Source organism: Pelophylax lessonae, assembly GCF_965119305.1.
Source record: "Pelophylax lessonae genome assembly, chromosome: 8".
NCBI classification, from domain to species: domain Eukaryota; kingdom Metazoa; phylum Chordata; class Amphibia; order Anura; family Ranidae; genus Pelophylax; species Pelophylax lessonae.
The window spans coordinates 2719597-2740117 of NC_138775.1; the positions used below are offsets into that span (position 1 = coordinate 2719597).

Here is a 20521-nt window from a genome sequence, read left to right on the forward strand (position 1 = left end):
ATATATATATATATCATTTTCTTTATTACATTTTTTTTTTTTTTTTTATGATCTTGGCACACTGTGACCAGAGCAATAAGGTCATTGACTGGTGACAGTATGTTTAAAAAAAAAAAAAAATAATAATACATTTTTTTATTTTTTTTAACACACTGTGACCAGAGCAAAACAGTGTTAACTATGGTAACATTGTACTACTACTGGTGAAATGATCAGGATTTTTTTTTTTTTTTTTACACGATTACTTATACCAATGAATTGCATTGCTATAAGCAACTATTTTTACTGAATGAAACTGATACATTCAGTGCATATTGTTGTGTATAACTGTGATTGGCCACAGCTAATCACATGGTACAGATGGGCTGTGCATGACCTTGTCTGTACCATGTGATCACTGTGACCAATCACAGCTAGCAACACAATTGTATACATAAAATGGCACGAAGGGAATCAATTTACAATTTTCTTGCGATCTGCTGTGATTGGTTAAAGCGATCACATGGTACGGGCAGCGAGCCGGTACACTGATCAGACATTGGCTGTGTCCGGTGGACACAGCTGGTGACAGATTGCGCCGATGCGCAGCCCCGGGATGACGTCCATGTGGAACGATGAATGCTCCGCCCATCCATCAGTTGACAATAGGCGGGGCAGGAAGGGGTTAGAGGACCTCCCAATAGGCGGGGCAGGAAGGGGTTAGAGGACCTCCCAATAGGCGGGGCAGGGAGGGGGAAGGGGTTGGAGAACCTCCCACAGTGTAGCTTGTTTTACATGTAATGACGCGGTTTTGTCGTCTCTCTCCAGGACGTTCTGATGGAACGAGTAAAGCTGCAGCTCCACGAATGGGATGAGAATCTGCGAGACGACTCTTTGCCTGCTAATCCAATAGGTGAGAGCGCTGACCCTCCCCCCGACTCTGCGTATCAGAACTGCCAAATACCCCTGAATTACACTTTTTGTTGTAAATATCTTTTTTTTTTTTCTTTGCTAGAAAGTTACTTGGAACCCCCAAACATTATATATAGATTTTTTTTTTTTATCAGAGGCCTTCGAGAATAAAATGGCGATTGTTGCAATTTTTTGTGTCACGCAGTATTTACGCAGTTTTTTTTAAACACAATTTTTTGGGGGAAAATAATACTTTTTTTTAATACACAATATATAACCCAATTTTTTTGGGTAAAATATAAAAGATGATGTTACACTTAGTAAATAGATATCATGTTGGGTATCTTATTTATTAGGCGTAACATCACACTTTTAAATTGCGCACGCTCGTGGAATGGGGACAAGCTGCGATCCCTAAAAATCTCTGTAGGAGGCGCTTTAAACGTTTTTACAGGTTACCAGTTTAGAGTCACAGAGGAGGTCTGGTGACATTACTCTCACTGTAACGTTGGAGGAGATACCTCACATGTGGTGCGAACATTGTTTCGATTTATGTGTGCGACTTACGTATGCGTTTGCCTCTGTGTGCGAGCTCAAAGAGATTGAGGCACTAAAATAAAAAAAAAAACTTTTTTTTTTTTAAATTTATTAAAATGTTTTATTTTTACACCGTCCCTTTTTTAATTTATTTTTTACAAGAAATGTAACCATCCCCTGTAATAAAAATAAGGGGTGACCGGTCCTCTTTATGGAGAGATCTGGGGGTCTATAAGACCCCGCATCTCTCCTCCTACCCTTGGGAGAGGTATTGCACAGAGCAGCCGGCCGGATCTTCCTCTTCTCGGGTCGCTCTTCGGTGCTCCTGGCTCACTGGACACTGCGGGTGACAGATCGTCCCGTGAGGAGTGCGCGAGGCGTGTTTTCGGGAGGATGTCATGTGATGTCCCTCACAGCCGTCATTGGACTATAGGCCAGGTGGGAATTGTTTAGAAAGGAAATAATTCCAGAGACACAGATGGGGAGAAGCTCAGGCACGCGCTGCGATGGGGAGACGCTCGGGGCACGCGCTGCGATGGGGAGACGCTCGGGGCACGTGCTGCGATGGGGGAGACGCTCGGGGGACACGCGCTGCGATGGGGAGACGCTCGGGGCACGCGCTGCGATGGGGAGACGCTCGGGACACGCGCTGCGATGGGGAGACGCTCGGGGCACGCGCTGCGATGGGGGAGACGCTCGGGGCACGTGCTGCGATGGGGGAGACGCTCGGGGGACACGCGCTGCGATGGGGAGACGCTCGGGGGACACGCGCTGCGATGGGGGAGACGCTCGGGGGACACGCGCTGCGATGGGGAGACGCTCGGGGGACACGCGCTGCGATGGGGGAGACGCTCGGGGGACACGCGCTGCGATGGGGGAGACGCTCGGGGGACACGCGCTGCGATGGGGGAGACGCTCGGGGGACACGCGCTGCGATGGGGAGACGCTGGGGGCAAGTGCTGCGATGGGGGAGACGCTCGGGGCACGCGCTGCGATGGGGAGACGCTCGGGGCACGCGCTGCGATGGGGAGACGCTCGGGGCACGCGCTGCGATGGGGAGACGCTCGGGGCACGCGCTGCGATGGGGAGACGTTGGGGGCAAGTGCTGCGATGGGGGAGACGCTCGGGGCACGCGCTGCGATGGGGGAGACGCTCGGGGCACGCGCTGCGATGGGGGAGACGCTCGGGGCACGCGCTGCGATGGGGAGACTATCGGGGCAGGCGCTGCGATGGGGAGACTATCGGGGCAGGCGCTGCGATGGGGAGACTATCGGGGCAGGCGCTGCGATGGGGAGACGCTTGGGGCACGCGCTGCGATGGGGAGACGCTCGGGGCACGCGCTGCGATGGGGAGACGCTCGGGGCAGGCGCTGCGATGGGGAGACGCTCGGGGCACGCGCTGGGATGGGGAGACGCTCGGGGCACGCGCTGGGATGGGGAGACGCTCGGGGCACGCGCTGGGATGGGGAGACGCTCGGGGCACGCGCTGCGATGGGGAGACGCTCGGGGCAGGCGCTGCGATGGGGAGACGCTCGGGGCAGGCGCTGCGATGGGGAGACGCTCGGGGCACCCGCTGCGATGGGGAGAAGCTCGGGGCACGCGCTGGGATGGGGAGACGCTCGGGGCACGCGCTGGGATGGGGAGAAGCTCGGGGCACCCGCTGCGATGGGGAGACGCTCGGGGCAGGCGCTGCGATGGGGAGACACTCGGGGCACCCGCTGCGATGGGGAGAAGCTCGGGGCACGCGCTGGGATGGGGAGACGCTCGGGGCACGCGCTGCGATGGGGAGACGCTCGGGGCACCCGCTGCGATGGGGAGAAGCTCGGGGCACGCGCTGGGATGGGGAGACGCTCGGGGCACGCGCTGGGATGGGGAGACGCTCGGGGCACGCGCTGGGATGGGGAGACGCTCGGGGCACGCGCTGGGATGGGGAGACGCTCGGGGCAGGCGCTGCGATGGGGAGACGCTCGGGGCAGGCGCTGCGATGGGGAGACGCTCGGGGCAGGCGCTGCGATGGGGAGACGCTCGGGGCAGGCGCTGCGATGGGGAGACGCTCGGGGCAGGCGCTGCGATGGGGAGACGCTCGGGGCACGCGCTGCGATGGGGAGACGCTCGGGGCAGGCGCTGCGATGGGGAGACGCTGGGGGCACGCGCTGCGATGGGGAGACGCTCGGGGCACGCGCTGGGATGGGGAGACACTCGGGGGCACGCGCTGCACCACCTCAAAGTCAATGAGTTCTTCTCTTTTACGCTTCTCTTAGATTTCTCCTATCGGGTGGCGGCCTGTCTGCCCATTGATGACACCCTGCGTATCCAGCTGCTGCAGATCGGAAACGCCATCCAACGCCTGCGCTGTGAGCTGGACATCATGAGCAAAGTGAGTGCTTTTGTACCTCTCTACGCCCCAGCCCACCCAACCCCCCCCCTCCCCCTCCTGTAGAGGGCGCTGCCTATGACCCTCTCTCTTGTTGTAGTGCACATCCCTCTGCTGTAAGCGATGTCACGACACGGAGATCACAACCAAGAATGAGATCTTCAGGTAAGGCCGATGGTTGCTGTGTGAGCGGGCGGTGAGGGCAGAGAGCGCCTCCTATGGAAGAGGTTATGAATTTATGTATGAGATGCAAATTTTCCAGGCTGAGATGTAGAGCTGCACGATTAATGGTTAAAAATCTCGATTCAACCCCCCCCCCTCACAATCTTAATCCGGCATTTACTCGATTCGTGTACACCGCAGACGTTCTCTGCTCACAGCTTTCAAAAAAAAAAGCAGCTGGCAATGTTTACCAACAACATTGCTGAGCCTAAGAGAGATAAAAAGAAACATTGTATCCTTCCGTTCTTTTAGAGATTATTAAAGGGATGAACTGCGGTCTGTAAATAAGGTCAGTTTAAGTGCAGGTTCACACTAATCTGACTTGGTTGCCTGACAAGTCGCTTCCAATGCTGACAAAGTTGGAGCGACTTGCATTGACTTCTATGATGAGAAGTCGGGGCGACTTTGAGTCGGATCAGTGTGAACCGACTCTAAGCCTTTTTCTGACCCTTAAAGCTAAAATCAGTATTTTTTGCTAGAAAATTACTTAGAACCCCCAAAACATGGCATCTTCTGGGACACGTCACAGATATCAGAAGATTGCCCGGCCATTCACAACGCGCAGCGCGACTAACGCATTGCGCACCCGGCTGTGAAGCCGCAACCTGTCACAGCTGGGTGCCCACACTAGAGATGCCGGCGCTGCGGGGAGAAGACGGAGAGAATCGAGGCTCCCAAATCAGCTTCTAACATTCCGTTCAGTGTGCGTCCATCAGATGTGCTGATTGCGTTGGATCGGCCTGTGTGAGGTTCGAGGTGTTTTTTTTGTAATGCATTCTTTCCTCTGTTGCAGCCTCTCCCTGTGCGGCCCCATGGCGGCCTACGTCAACCCTCACGGCTACGTTCATGAAACGCTGACCGTCTACAAAGCCCTGAACCTGAGCCTGGTGGGACGAGCGTCTACAGAGAACAGCTGGTTCCCGGGGTGAGTCCTCCTCTGATCATGGGGTGTACAGCTGGTTCCCGGGGTGAGTCCTCCTCTGATCATGGGGTATACAGCTGGTTCCCGGGGTGAGTTCTCCTCTGATTATGGGGTGTACAGCTGGTTCCCGGGGTGAGTCCTCCTCTGATCACCGGGGTGTACAGCTGGTTCCCGGGGTGAGTCCTCCTCTGATCACCGGGGTGTACAGCTGGTTCCCGGGGTGAGTCCTCCTCTGATCACCGGGGTGTACAGCTGGTTCCCGGGGTGAGTCCTCCTCTGATCACCGGGGTGTACAGCTGGTTCCCGGGGTGAGTCCTCCTCTGATCACCGGGGTGTACAGCTGGTTCCCGGGGTGAGTCCTCCTCTGATCACCGGGGTGTACAGCTGGTTCCCGGGGTGAGTCCTCCTCTGATCACCGGGGTGTACAGCTGGTTCCCGGGGTGAGTCCTCCTCTGATCATGGGGTGTACAGCTGGTTCCCAGGGTGAGTTCTCCTCTGATCATGGGGTGTACAGCTGGTTCCCGGGGTGAGTCCTCCTCTGATCATGGGGTGTACAGCTGGTTCCCAGGGTGAGTTCTCCTCTGATCATGGGGTGTACAGCTGGTTCCCAGGGTGAGTCCTCCTCTGATCACCGGGGTGTACAGCTGGTTCCCGGGGTGAGTTCTCCTCTGATCACCGGGGTGTACAGCTGGTTCCCGGGGTGAGTCCTCCTCTGATCATGGGGTGTACAGCTGGTTCCCAGGGTGAGTCCTCCTCTGATCACCGGGGTGTACAGCTGGTTCCCGGGGTGAGTTCTCCTCTGATCATGGGGTGTACAGCTGGTTCCCGGGGTGAGTTCTCCTCTGATCATGGGGTGTACAGCTGGTTCCCGGGGTGAGTTCTCCTCTGATCATGGGGTGTACAGCTGGTTCCCGGGGTGAGTTCTCCTCTGATCATGGGGTGTACAGCTGGTTCCGGGGGTGAGTTCTCCTCTGATCGTGGGGTGTACAGCTGGTTCCCGGGGTGAGTTCTCCTCTGATCATGGGGTGTACAGCTGGTTCCCGGGGTGAGTTCTCCTCTGATCATGGGGTGTACAGCTGGTTCCCAGGGTGAGTTCTCCTCTGATCATGGGGTGTACAGCTGGTTCCCGGGGTGAGTCCTCCTCTGATCATGGGGTGTACAGCTGGTTCCCGGGGTGAGTCCTCCTCTGATCATGGGGTGTACAGCTGGTTCCCAGGGTGAGTTCTCCTCTGATCATGGGGTGTACAGCTGGTTCCCAGGGTGAGTTCTCCTCTGATCATGGGGTGTACAGCTGGTCCCCGGGGTGAGTTCTCCTCTGATCATGGGGTGTACAGCTGGTTCCCGGGGTGAGTCCTCCTCTGATCACCGGGGTGTACAGCTGGTTCCCGGGGTGAGTCCTCCTCTGATCACCGGGGTGTACAGCTGGTTCCCGGGGTGAGTCCTCCTCTGATCACCGGGGTGTACAGCTGGTTCCCAGGGTGAGTTCTCCTCTGATCATGGGGTGTACAGCTGGTTCCCAGGGTGAGTTCTCCTCTGATCATGGGGTGTACAGCTGGTTCCCGTGGTGAGTCCTCCTCTGATCATGGGGTGTACAGCTGGTTCCCGGGGTGAGTCCTCCTCTGATCATGGGGTGTACAGCTGGTTCCCAGGGTGAGTCCTCCTCTGATCACCGGGGTGTACAGCTGGTTCCCGGGGTGAGTTCTCCTCTGATCACCGGGGTGTACAGCTGGTTCCCGGGGTGAGTTCTCCTCTGATCATGGGGTGTACAGCTGGTTCCCGGGGTGAGTCCTCCTCTGATCATGGGGTGTACAGCTGGTTCCCAGGGTGAGTCCTCCTCTGATCACCGGGGTGTACAGCTGGTTCCCGGGGTGAGTTCTCCTCTGATCATGGGGTGTACAGCTGGTTCCCGGGGTGAGTTCTCCTCTGATCATGGGGTGTACAGCTGGTTCCCGGGGTGAGTTCTCCTCTGATCATGGGGTGTACAGCTGGTTCCCGGGGTGAGTTCTCCTCTGATCATGGGGTGTACAGCTGGTTCCGGGGGTGAGTTCTCCTCTGATCATGGGGTGTACAGCTGGTTCCCGGGGTGAGTTCTCCTCTGATCATGGGGTGTACAGCTGGTTCCCGGGGTGAGTTCTCCTCTGATCATGGGGTGTACAGCTGGTTCCCAGGGTGAGTTCTCCTCTGATCATGGGGTGTACAGCTGGTTCCCGGGGTGAGTCCTCCTCTGATCATGGGGTATACAGCTGGTTCCCGGGGTGAGTCCTCCTCTGATCATGGGGTGTACAGCTGGTTCCCGGGGTGAGTCCTCCTCTGATCATGGGGTGTACAGCTGGTTCCCAGGGTGAGTTCTCCTCTGATCATGGGGTGTACAGCTGGTTCCCAGGGTGAGTTCTCCTCTGATCATGGGGTGTACAGCTGGTTCCCGGGGTGAGTCCTCCTCTGATCATGGGGTGTACAGCTGGTTCCCGGGGTGAGTCCTCCTCTGATCATGGGGTGTACAGCTGGTTCCCAGGGTGAGTCCTCCTCTGATCACTGGGGTGTACAGCTGGTTCCCGGGGTGAGTTCTCCTCTGATCACCGGGGTGTACAGCTGGTTCCCGGGGTGAGTCCTCCTCTGATCATGGGGTGTACAGCTGGTTCCCGGGGTGAGTTCTCCTCTGATCATGGGGTGTACAGCTGGTTCCCGGGGTGAGTTCTCCTCTGATCATGGGGTGTACAGCTGGTTCCCGGGGTGAGTTCTCCTCTGATCATGGGGTGTACAGCTGGTTCCCGGGGTGAGTTCTCCTCTGATCATGGGGTGTACAGCTGGTTCCCAGGGTGAGTCCTCCTCTGATCACCGGGGTGTACAGCTGGTTCCCGGGGTGAGTTCTCCTCTGATCATGGGGTGTACAGCTGGTTCCCGGGGTGAGTTCTCCTCTGATCATGGGGTGTACAGCTGGTTCCCGGGGTGAGTTCTCCTCTGATCATGGGGTGTACAGCTGGTTCCCAGGGTGAGTCCTCCTCTGATCACCGGGGTGTACAGCTGGTTCCCGGGGTGAGTTCTCCTCTGATCATGGGGTGTACAGCTGGTTCCCGGGGTGAGTTCTCCTCTGATCATGGGGTGTACAGCTGGTTCCCGGGGTGAGTTCTCCTCTGATCATGGGGTGTACAGCTGGTTCCCGGGGTGAGTTCTCCTCTGATCATGGGGTGTACAGCTGGTTCCGGGGGTGAGTTCTCCTCTGATCATGGGGTGTACAGCTGGTTCCCGGGGTGAGTTCTCCTCTGATCATGGGGTGTACAGCTGGTTCCCGGGGTGAGTTCTCCTCTGATCATGGGGTGTACAGCTGGTTCCCAGGGTGAGTTCTCCTCTGATCATGGGGTGTACAGCTGGTTCCCAGGGTGAGTCCTCCTCTGATCACCGGGGTGTACAGCTGGTTCCGGGGGTGAGTTCTCCTCTGATCATGGGGTGTACAGCTGGTTCCCAGGGTGAGTCCTCCTCTGATCACCGGGGTGTACAGCTGGTTCCGGGGGTGAGTTCTCCTCTGATCATGGGGTGTACAGCTGGTTCCCAGGGTGAGTCCTCCTCTGATCATGGGGTGTACAGCTGGTTCCCAGGGTGAGTCCTCCTCTGATCACCGGGGTGTACAGCTGGTTCCCGGGGTGAGTTCTCCTCTGATCACCGGGGTGTACAGCTGGTTCCCGGGGTGAGTTCTCCTCTGATCTGTGGGGCAGTATACAGATAGGTAACCTCCTGCTGTGGGGAAACTACAAATCCCATCATCCCTCTGCCTGTGCCTATCAGTCTTGCAGTACCTTATGAGACTTCCCACAACAGTGGAGTGCCAAGCGTGCCCAACCCTGCACTAGACTGCCACTGGGGGCGCCATGTGACCTGCAGGGGGGAGGAGGTCCTGCCTGTAGAAGACCGAATGCTAAGGAAGCTTCCTTATAGGTCAGAACCTCTGCGGCACCACAGTTAAACAGATTACCGTGATGGTGGCCCTTACCCCTAATAATGTTATAGAAAACCAGGACAGAAAAGATGGGGCTTTCTAGGCCAATTGGGAGGAGGAGGAGGATCATGAGACACACAAAATTATATAAAACGCATCTTTATTGAATACATATTAAAAACATACATAGGGGACAAAAAAAATCCCATACAGGAGAACAACAAAAAATTAAAAAACACATGTGCAGAAATACATTCCCTTGGGGGAATGCCGATACTTATGACAGATGTTAAAAGGGTCTCTGATGAAACACAGTCTGGGGGTCCCAGCAAGCCAACGCGTTTCGCATAGGGCTTCGTCAGGGCCAGAGAGACCAGAAAAGACTGTTATTTCCCACTATGTATGGAACCAGGATTGGCAGGATGAACCGACGGACCAATGAGTCAGGCTGATTACTAGGATGTAACTTTAGTACTACGTAGTACGTTTACTACTGACCTCCGCCCTCTACAATACTACTGACCTCCGCCCCCTGCATTACTACTGACCTCCGCCCTCTACATTACTACTGACCTCCGCCCTCTACATTACTACTGACCTCCACCCTTTACATTACTACTGACCTCCGCCCTCTACAATACTACTGACCTCCGCCCCCTGCATTACTACTGACCTCCGCCCTCTACATTACTACTGACCTCCGCCCTCTACATTACTACTGACCTCCGCCCCCTGCATTACTACTGACCTCCGCCCTCTACATTACTACTGACCTCCGCCCCCTGCATTACTACTGACCTCCGCCCTCTACATTACTACTGACCTCCGCCCTCTACATTACTACTGACCTCCGCCCTCTACATTACTACTGACCTCCGCCCTCTACATTACTACTGACCTCCGCCCTCTACATTACTACTGACCTCCGCCCTCTACATTACTACTGACCTCCACCCTCTACATTACTACTGACCTCCGCCCCCCTGCATTACTACTGACCTCCGCCCTCTACATTACTACTGACCTCCACCCTCTACAATACTACTGACCTCTACATTACTACTGACCTCCGCCCTCTACATTACTACTGACCTCCGTCCTCTACATTACTACTGACCTCCGCCCTCTACAGTACTACTGACCTCCACCCCCTGCATTACTACTGACCTCCGCCCTCTACATTACTACTGACCTCCGCCCTCTGCATTACTACTGACCTCCACCCTCTACATTACTACTGACCTCCACCCTCTACAATACTACTGACCTCTACATTACTACTGACCTCCGCCCTCTACATTACTACTGACCTCCGCCCCCTGCATTACTACTGACCTCCGCCCTCTACATTACTACTGACCTCCGCCCTCTACATTACTACTGACCTCCGCCCCCTGCATTACTACTGACCTCCGCCCACTACATTACTACTGACCTCCGCCCTCTGCATTACTACTGACCTCCGCCCACTACATTACTACTGACCTCCACCCTCTACAATACTACTGACCTCCGCCCCCCTGCATTACTACTGACCTCCGCCCTCTACATTACTACTGACCTCCGCCCTCTACATTACTACTGACCTCCGCCCTCTACATTACTACTGACCTCCACCCTCTACAATACTACTGACCTCTACATTACTACTGACCTCCGCCCTCTACATTACTACTGACCTCCGCCCTCTGCATTACTACTGACCTCCACCCTCTACATTACTACTGACCTCCACCCTCTACAATACTACTGACCTCTACATTACTACTGACCTCCGCCCTCTACATTACTACTGACCTCCGCCCCCTGCATTACTACTGACCTCCGCCCTCTACATTACTACTGACCTCCGCCCTCTACATTACTACTGACCTCCGCCCCCTGCATTACTACTGACCTCCGCCCTCTACATTACTACTGACCTCCGCCCTCTACATTACTACTGACCTCCGCCCCCTGCATTACTACTGACCTCCGCCCTCTACATTACTACTGACCTCCGCCCCCTGCATTACTACTGACCTCCGCCCTCTACATTACTACTGACCTCCACCCTCTACAATACTACTGACCTCCGCCCCCCTGCATTACTACTGACCTCCGCCCTCTACATTACTACTGACCTCCGCCCTCTACATTACTACTGACCTCCGCCCTCTACATTACTACTGACCTCCACCCTCTACAATACTACTGACCTCTACATTACTACTGACCTCCGCCCTCTACATTACTACTGACCTCCGCCCCCTGCATTACTACTGACCTCCGCCCTCTACATTACTACTGACCTCCGCCCTCTACATTACTACTGACCTCCGCCCCCTGCATTACTACTGACCTCCGCCCTCTACATTACTACTGACCTCCGCCCTCTACATTACTACTGACCTCCGCCCTCTACATTACTACTGACCTCCACCCTCTACAATACTACTGACCTCTACATTACTACTGACCTCCGCCCTCTACATTACTACTGACCTCCGCCCTCTACAGTACTACTGACCTCCACCCTCTACAGTACTACTGACCTCCGCCCTCTACATTACTGCTGACCTCCGCCCTCTGCATTACTACTGACCTCCGCCCCCTGCATTACTACTGACCTCCGCCCTCTACATTACTACTGACCTCCGCCCTCTGCATTACTACTGACCTCCGCCCTCTACAATACTACTGACCTCCGCCCTCTACAATACTACTGACCTCCACCCTCTGCATTACTACTGACCTCCGCCCTCTACAATACTACTGACCTCCGCCCTCTACATTACTACTGACCTCCACCCTCTACATTACTACTGACCTCCGCCCTCTACATTACTACTGACCTCCACCCTCTACATTACTACTGACCTCCGCCCCCTGCATTACTACTGACCTCCGCCCTCTACATTACTACTGACCTCCGCCCTCTACAGTACTACTGACCTCTACATTACTACTGACCTCCGCCCTCTGCATTACTACTGACCTCCGCCCTCTACAGTACTACTGACCTCTACATTACTACTGACCTCCGCCCTCTACAATACTACTGACCTCCACCCCCTGCATTACTACTGACCTCCGCCCTCTGCATTACTACTGACCTCCGCCCCCTGCATTACTACTGACCTCCGCCCTCTACATTACTACTGACCTCCTCCTACATTACTACTGACCTCCGCCCTCTGCATTACTACTGACCTCCGCCCTCTGCATTACTACTGACCTCCGCCCTCTGCATTACTACTGACCTCCACCCTCTACAATACTACTGACCTCCGCCCCCCTGCATTACTACTGACCTCCGCCCTCTACATTACTACTGACCTCCGCCCTCTACATTACTACTGACCTCCACCCTCTACATTACTACTGACCTCCGCCCCCTGCATTACTACTGACCTCCGCCCTCTGCATTACTACTGACCTCCGCCCTCTGCATTACTACTGACCTCCGCCCTCTGCATTACTACTGACCTCCGCCCTCTGCATTACTACTGACCTCCGCCCCCCGCATTACTACTGACCTCCACATTACTACTGACCTCCGCCCTCTGCATTACTACTGACCTCCGCCCTCTGCATTACTACTGACCTCCGCCCTCTGCATTACTACTGACCTCCACCCTCTACAATACTACTGACCTCCGCCCTCTACATTACTACTGACCTCCACCCTCTACATTACTACTGACCTCCGCCCCCTGCATTACTACTGACCTCCGCCCCCTGCATTACTACTGACCTCCGCCCCCTGCATTACTACTGACCTCCGCCCCCTGCATTACTACTGACCTCCGCCCTCTACATTACTACTGACCTCCGCCCTCTGCATTACTACTGACCTCCACCCTCTACATTACTACTGACCTCCACCCTCTACATTACTACTGACCTCCGCCCCCTGCATTACTACTGACCTCCGCCCCCTGCATTACTACTGACCTCCGCCCTCTACATTACTACTGACCTCCGCCCTCTGCATTACTACTGACCTCCGCCCTCTGCATTACTACTGACCTCCACCCTCTACAATACTACTGACCTCCGCCCTCTACATTACTACTGACCTCCGCCCCCTGCATTACTACTGACCTCCACCCTCTACAATACTACTGACCTCCGCCCTCTACATTACTACTGACCTCCACCCTCTACATTACTACTGACCTCCGCCCCCTGCATTACTACTGACCTCCGCCCCCTGCATTACTACTGACCTCCGCCCTCTACATTACTACTGACCTCCGCCCTCTACATTACTACTGACCTCCTCCTACATTACTACTGACCTCCGCCCCCCTGCATTACTACTGAAATCTGAACTCTTCATACTTCTTAATGGGGCCATGGAGGGTCATCTTCTTAAAAAAAGGCACACTGCCCCCTGGTGATCCCTGATCTCCTCCTCTCCAGGATTGCTGCCCCCCGGTGATCCCTGATCTCCTCCGCTCCAGGATTGCTGCCCCCCAGTGATCTCCTCCGCTCCAGGATTGCTGCCCCCCAGCTGTAGGGGGTCCCATGCCATATACATATTATATCAGAGGAATGGGAATCCTGTTATTACTTTAGAAGATTGGAGGGATGTCACGGCTTCAGTGACCATCAATAATATCATTGCAGAGGGCGGAGTCTTCTGAGCCGATGCGGTGTCCAGATATGTGCATGTGAAGAAAACATTTGTGAGAAAACAGAAGTGGTCTCAGCAGATATTTGTACAGCATTTCAGATGTTTACAGCAGCAGGAAACCGAGATTCTTATCTTGTTTTCTTGTTTTGATGTTTTACATAAAAGGTTATAAAGGTTGTCAGCTGCTCTATGGGGATAAATTACTGAAAGTTATCAGTGATCTGAGATTCCTGAGATCCGATCGTGTGTGCGTCCACCATGTCCGAGTATCCGTCCTTTGTGTGTCTATAGAGTGCCTGCAATTCCAGTGATGTCACCGCTCTCCAGTGAATGGATAGGCTGCATTCTCAGTGATGTCACCGCTCTCTAGTGATTGGATAGGCTGCATTCTCAGTGATGTCATCGCTCTCTAGTGATTGGATAGGCTGCATTCTCAGTGATGTCACCGCTCTCTAGTGAATGGATAGGCTGCATTCTCAGTGATGTCACCGCTCTCTAGTGATTGGATAGGCTGCATTCTCAGTGATGTCATCGCTCTCTAGTGATTGGATAGGCTGCATTCTCAGTGATGTCACCGCTCTCTAGTGATTGGATAGGCTGCATTCTCAGTGATGTCATCGCTCTCTAGTGATTGGATAGGCTGCATTCTCAGTGATGTCACTGTTCTCTAGTGATTGGATAGGCTGCATTCTCAGTGATGTCACCGCTCTCCAGTGAATGGATAGGCTGCATTCTCAGTGATGTCACCGCTCTCTAGTGAATGGATAGGCTGCATTCTCAGTGATGTCACCGCTCTCTAGTGATTGGATAGGCTGCATTCTCAGTGATGTCATCGCTCTCTAGTGATTGGATAGGCTGCATTCTCAGTGATGTCACCTCTCTCTAGTGATTGGATAGGCCACATTCTTAGTGATGTCATCGCTCTCTAGTGATTGGATAGGCCACATTCTCAGTGATGTCACCGCTCTCTAGTGATTGGATAGGCTGCATTCTCAGTGATGTCACTGCTCTCTAGTGAATGGATAGGCTGCATTCTCAGTGATGTCACCGCTCTCTAGTGATTGGATAGGCTGCATTCTCAGTGATGTCACCGCTCTCTAGTGATTGGATAGGCTGCATTCTCAGTGATGTCGTCGCTCTCTAGTGATTGGATAGGCTGCATTCTCAGTGATGTCACCGCTCTCTAGTGATTGGATAGGCTGCATTCTCAGTGATGTCACTGCTCTCTAGTGAATGGATAGGCTGCATTCTCAGTGATGTCATCGCTCTCTAGTGATTGGATAGGCTGCATTCTCAGTGATGTCATCGCTCTCTAGTGAATGGGTAGGCTGCATTCTCAGTGATGTCGTCGCTCTCTAGTGATTGGATAGGCTGCATTCTCAGTGATGTCACCGCTCTCTAGTGATTGGATAGGCTGCATTCTCAGTGATGTCACTGCTCTCTAGTGAATGGATAGGCTGCATTCTCAGTGATGTCACCGCTCTCTAGTGATTGGATTGGCTGCATTGTCAGGAATGTTTTGTACTGTTCATATAATAAAGCTTCTTGTATTGAATTCTCCTCTTGTGTATTGCAGGTACGCCTGGACGATCGCGCAGTGCCGGGTGTGCGGGAGTCACATGGGCTGGAAGTTCACGGCGGTCCGGAAGGATCTCTCCCCGCAGAGGTTTTGGGGTCTGACGCGCTCGGCTTTGCAGCCACGAATCCCAGTGCCAGAAGACGAGGAGTCCAGGCAGGATCAGTCCCCCATCCTCTGCCTGTGAATCCGGAACATTTCCACATCCCCCGCTTTGTCTTCTCATGGCCCCGCCCCCCGAATACCCTGCAGGGGGATTATCTCTGACACAGCCCATCCCCCGCATGTAACACCAAATCTGCTGACAAGAGGAAGTCCTGTCCTTCCAGAAGTCTCTAAGGATGGAAGCCGAGGACACTCCCAGTCATCAATGGACATGAAGGAAAGCCCTGTGTGCTTCTACCATCCCCCCCCCACATTGCTGCTTCCATCGCACACTTCTCTCACTGTTATGGTGCCTCCATTGTACACCCCTCCTCCTGGGATCCCCACTCTCCTACCTGGAGTACCTCTGATTCTGCTCCCTTCCCCCGTCATATGCCTCAACCTTGATTATCAGTTGCAGCAAAATCCTTTGTTTCTTCTTTGGCTTTCTGTACATTTAGTATTCGGGTTCCCCCCCCCCCCCCCCCCCGTCAGGCCTGTAGCACCTCAGAAGGTATTTAAAGTAGGGGAAGCCCCGACTGCACTCCAGGAAAGTTCAAACGCTGGAAACTTTATTACTTCCGACAAACAAGCAGAGTCCCAACTAACGCGTTTCACTCACAGAGCCGGTGTTAAAATCATTTGAAAGGAGAGGCTATAAACCGTTTCCCTAGAGGAGTGAATGAAATGTGTAGTAGAAGGATGAATGAAATATACAGCGGAGTGAATGAAATGCGCAGAGGAGAAATGTGTAGAAGTGAATGAAGTTTGCGGAGTGAGGAATGAATGAAATGTGCTGAGGGAGGATTGAGTGAAATGTGCGAGGGGGAAGGAATGAGTAAAATGTGCGAGGGGGGGGAGGATTGAGTGAAATGTGCAGGGGGGGGGGAATGAATGAGTGAAATGTGCGGGGGGGGGGGGGAGGAATGAGTGAAATGTGCGGGGGGGGAATGAATGAGTGAAATGTGCGGGGGGGGGGAATGAGTAAAATGTGCGGCAGGGGGGAAGAATGAGTGAAATGGGCGGGGGGAGGGGTGGACTGGGAGGGGTCTCTATCTTTGAACCATGAAATTGACTTGGGGGTGGGGTTACTCTTTCCTTGTTCATCTGGAACAATAAAGTTGTCGGCATTTGAACCTTACTGGAGTGCAGCTTCTGCTCCTCCTTAGACCTGTAAGTTATGGGGTCCCCCCCGGAGTTTAGCGCCCGGGCCTTGGGCTCAGGAGCAGCGCACTCCAGATATTTGTCAGGAAGTATTTGGTCGGTTGCTACGGGTGACAACTGCACTTTATTTGATGGACTAAAAACTGAACCCGTAGAATTTTGTATGTCCTGTGAGCGGCGCAGGGTTCCAGGAAGGATGGCGATGTCACTTTTAGCGGTTTTCAGTTTGTAGATGTTCACATATCACGCGTTTTCACTTCTAGGATTGTGATTGGTCCACACACAGCTCGTCTCAGGCAGAGCTGCATCTGTTAATTTTACGATCGACCAAATTCTCGGACCGATTCCCTTTCCTACCAATCAGAAATGAAGCCTGCACTGGAAAGCAGCAAACTTTGTACCTCCTCCGGTGTCACTGTATGATCCTCGCACACAGAGCTAACAATCATTTAGAGCACGTGTCAAACACAAGGCCAGCGGGCTGAATCCGGCCCACCAGGCCATTTCACGTGGCCCTTCCCCCTATCCTGCAGGTGCAGCACCCCCTCATCTCCGCCTCCCCTGGTCTCAGCATTCAGCTGACTCAAGTCCTCCTCTGGTTCTCCACCAGACCCTGCACTTTCTGCTTCCCAGCTTCTTCCCGTCGGGGGGGGGGGGGGGACGCACTGTAATGTATAGGAGGGTAGGAGACTCAACTTTTGATAATAGGGGGGCTCTTGACATCTGATGTAAAGGGGGGATGGGGTGCTCTGGACATCTTGCAGTTTGACACCCCTGATTTAGAGCATTAAAGTAGATCTTCCACTGCCACTTATAAGTCCCTCCCCTCTAAAATGCCTGCTGGGGGAGGGGAACTGGATAATATACTTACCTTCCCTGGTTTCCCTTAGGTGAGGGTCACATCATCCTCCGTCCCTCCAGATCATGAAGAATGATGATTGGTCCAAACTTTGGGAGAAGATCCCGCGCGGTGCTGCGTCTTCTTCTCCTGAGACTCGGGCCGCTCAGTATTCCCGGGATCTTGTTGGCAGGAGGATGACATTGACCCCGGCACTGGGAAAGGTGAGGATCGTCTTGTTTTACCCCAAAAGTATACAGCATTGTAGGGGGATGGAAGCAAAAATAAGACTGGAAGTGCCCCCCTGAACCGGAGCTCACCCAGTGACCACAATAACCCCCCCCCCCCCCCATCCAGACCACCACCCAACCATGATGTCAGACCTCTATAGAGAATGATCAAATAACAGAACAGTCTAGGATGGGGGGACAACTAGTGGCCGGGTGACAAATATATAGATGGTCAAACTTTCAGGTAAAGGGGGGCTGTTTACGCGTTTCACCCACCTCCGCCTTGGTCTGGGCAAGGGAGGGGCCAGAACTCTTCTGTTTTTAACTCCACCTCCATCTGCAGTTCTCTACCTGGTCACTAGTTGTAACAGTGTACGATGGGAGCACAACTAGTGGCTAGGTGGAGAACTGCAGATGGAGGCAGAGCTAAAAGCAGAGGAGTTCTGGCTCCTCCCGTAACCAGACCAAGCCCATGTTTGGAGGGGGGGGGGTAAAAGTATAAAATAATCATATTGATGGCTAAACTTCTAGACAAAGAGGGAAGGTTTTAACATGTTTCACCTACCTCCAAACACAGGCTTGGTCTGGACAAGGGAGGGGCCAGAACTTTTGCTTTTAGCTCTGCCTCCATCTGCAGTTCCCCACCTGGCCACCAAGTGTAACAGTGTATGATGGGAGGACAGCTAGAGGCCAGGTGGGGAACTGCAGATGGAGGCAGAGCTAAAAGCGGAAGAGTCCTGGCTCCTCCCCATGTCCAGGCGAAGTCCAAGTTTGGAGATGGGTGAAACGCTTTAAAAAAACAAAAAAAGGATTATCCAATAACCATATTGATGGCCAAACATGCAGGTAAAGAGGGGAGGTTTTAACGCGTTTCACCCACCTCCAAACAGGAGCTAGGTCTAGACAAAGGTGGGGCCAGAACCTTTTTGCTTTGAGCTCTGCTTCCATCTGCAGTTCTCTACCTGGCCACTAGTTATAACAGTGTATGATGGGAGGATAATGTGGCTAGGCAGAGAATTGCAGATGGAGGCTGAGCTAAACGCAAGCGTTCTGGTGCTATCCCTTGTCCAGACTAAGCCTGTTTGGAGGTGGGTGAAACGTGTTAAAACTTCCTCTGAGAATACTTTTTGGAGTTTTATATAAAGCGTTTCACCCACCTCCAAACAGGCTTAGTCTGGACATGGGGAGGATCCATAACTCTTCTGCTTTTAACTCTGCTTCCATCTGCAGTTCTTCATCTAGGCCACTGGTTGTCCTCCCATCGTACACTGTTAGAACTAGTGGCTCGGTGGAGAACTGCAGATGGAGGCGGAGTTAAAAGTAGACGAGTCCTGGCCAAGTCCGTATTTTAAGGTTGGTGAAACGAAAAAAGAAAAGTAGATATTGAAAACTTTCAGGTTTGCATGCATTTCGCCCACCTCCAAACACGGGCTTGTTGTGGCTATGGGGAGGAGCTAGAACTTATTTGCTTTATCTGGACAAGGGAGGAGCCAGAACTCTTCTGCTTTTACCTTTGCCGCCTCCTGCAGTTCTCCAGTTGGCTACCAGTTGTCCTCCTATCATACACTTACACCACGTTTTGCCTTCAATCTGATTATTTGAGAATACCCACCTCCAAACACGGGCTTAGTCAGGACATGGGGAGGAGCTAGAACTCTTTTGCTTTATCTGGACAAGGGAGGGGCCAGAACTTACCTTTTGCCTACATCTGCAGTTCTCCAGTTGGCCACCAGTTGTCCTATCATACACTTGCAGCACATTTTGCCTTCATTCTGATTAATTGAAAATATATATATATATTTTTTTAAAGTGTTTTACCCACCTCCAAACATGGGCTTAGTCTGGACATGAGGAGGAGCTGTAACTTTTGCTTTTAACTCTGCCTTCATCTGCAGTTCTCCGTCTGGCCACTAGTTGTCCTCCCATTGTACACTGTTACAACTAGTGGCTGGGTGGGGAATTGCAGATGGAGGCAGAGCTAAAAGAAGAGTTCTGGCCCCTCCCTCGTCCAGCCCAAGTCTGTATTTTAAGGTGGGTGAAACATAATTATTATTTTTTTTTAACAAGTAATGATATTGAGGGACAAACATGCTGGTAAAGAGGGGAGGTTTTAATGCGTTTCACCCACCTCCAAACACTGGCTTAGTCAGGACATGGGGAGGAGCCAGTACTCTTTTGCTTTATCTGGAGAAGGGAGGGGCCAGAACTTCTCCTGCTTTTAACTCTGCCTCCATCTGTAGTTCTCCAGCTGGCCACTAGTTGTCCTCCCATCATATATTGTTATGACTAGCAGCCAGCTAGAGAACCGCAGATGGAGGCGGAGTAAAAGCAGAAGAGTTCTGGCCCCTCCCTTGCCCAGACTAAGGCGGAGGTGGATGAAACGCATTATAACCGCCCTCTTCACCTGCAAGTTTGACCATCGATATAATTCGATAATCCTCCGTAGCGGTTGGATGTCATGGTTCAGAGTGGTCTTGATGGGAGTGCGAATTTTTACGATCATGTCGTCATTTTTTTATTTGGTGGAGGGATAACTTTTCCCAATACTCGGCAATATGCTATTTTTGATGTTTCTTATATTTTGAGCGAAATCACGTTCGTCCCAATACTGACCGCCGGCGTTAAGTCCCTCCTCTGTGCTGGGAGTGTTCTTCACTGAGGGGGGAGGTTCTTGGATTATCTCATAGGAAATAATAATAATGATGATTTCTCTCTTCTACAATCAGAATCTTATCTTTGTCTCAGTGATGTTCTTCATCTGTTGATGTAAAAGTCGATCGGATTCGGGCAGCCATTATACCGATGACCTGCGGTGATCGATAGCGCGCAGCTTCGGGGATCCGGTTGCTGTCCGTTATTTGCTCGTCATCCCCTTCCCGAATAATCCTGTACAGTGCAAGGAAAAGTCCGGACCCCTGCCGTATGTACAACACGGAGATCTGATTGGTGGATCCGTTAGGAAGCACACCCCGCTCTAGACTTGCCCCGCCTCCTCCCCCATAACACTGTTTGCTGGGCGATCTTTTTTTTTTTGTATGTTTTTTTTTTTATTATTATTATTTCTATTGCACC

The 20521-nt window shown here is 53.0% G+C and overlaps 1 protein-coding gene across 2 annotated transcripts in view; it reads left to right on the top strand.

Moving 5' to 3' along the window:
• Positions 1 to 15544, top strand: part of CRBN (cereblon) — a 39356-nt gene extending 23812 nt beyond the window's left edge. For both annotated transcript variants that reach the window (XM_082264722.1, XM_082264723.1), the window contains exons 7-11: positions 808 to 892; positions 3689 to 3804; positions 3902 to 3966; positions 4817 to 4948; positions 15074 to 15544. In XM_082264722.1, coding sequence (XP_082120848.1) covers positions 808 to 892; positions 3689 to 3804; positions 3902 to 3966; positions 4817 to 4948; positions 15074 to 15260 — 585 coding nt within the window. In that variant the 3' untranslated portion in view covers positions 15261 to 15544. The remainder of the gene's footprint in view (positions 1 to 807; positions 893 to 3688; positions 3805 to 3901; positions 3967 to 4816; positions 4949 to 15073) is intronic.
• The last annotated feature ends 4977 nt before the right edge of the window (positions 15545 to 20521 follow it).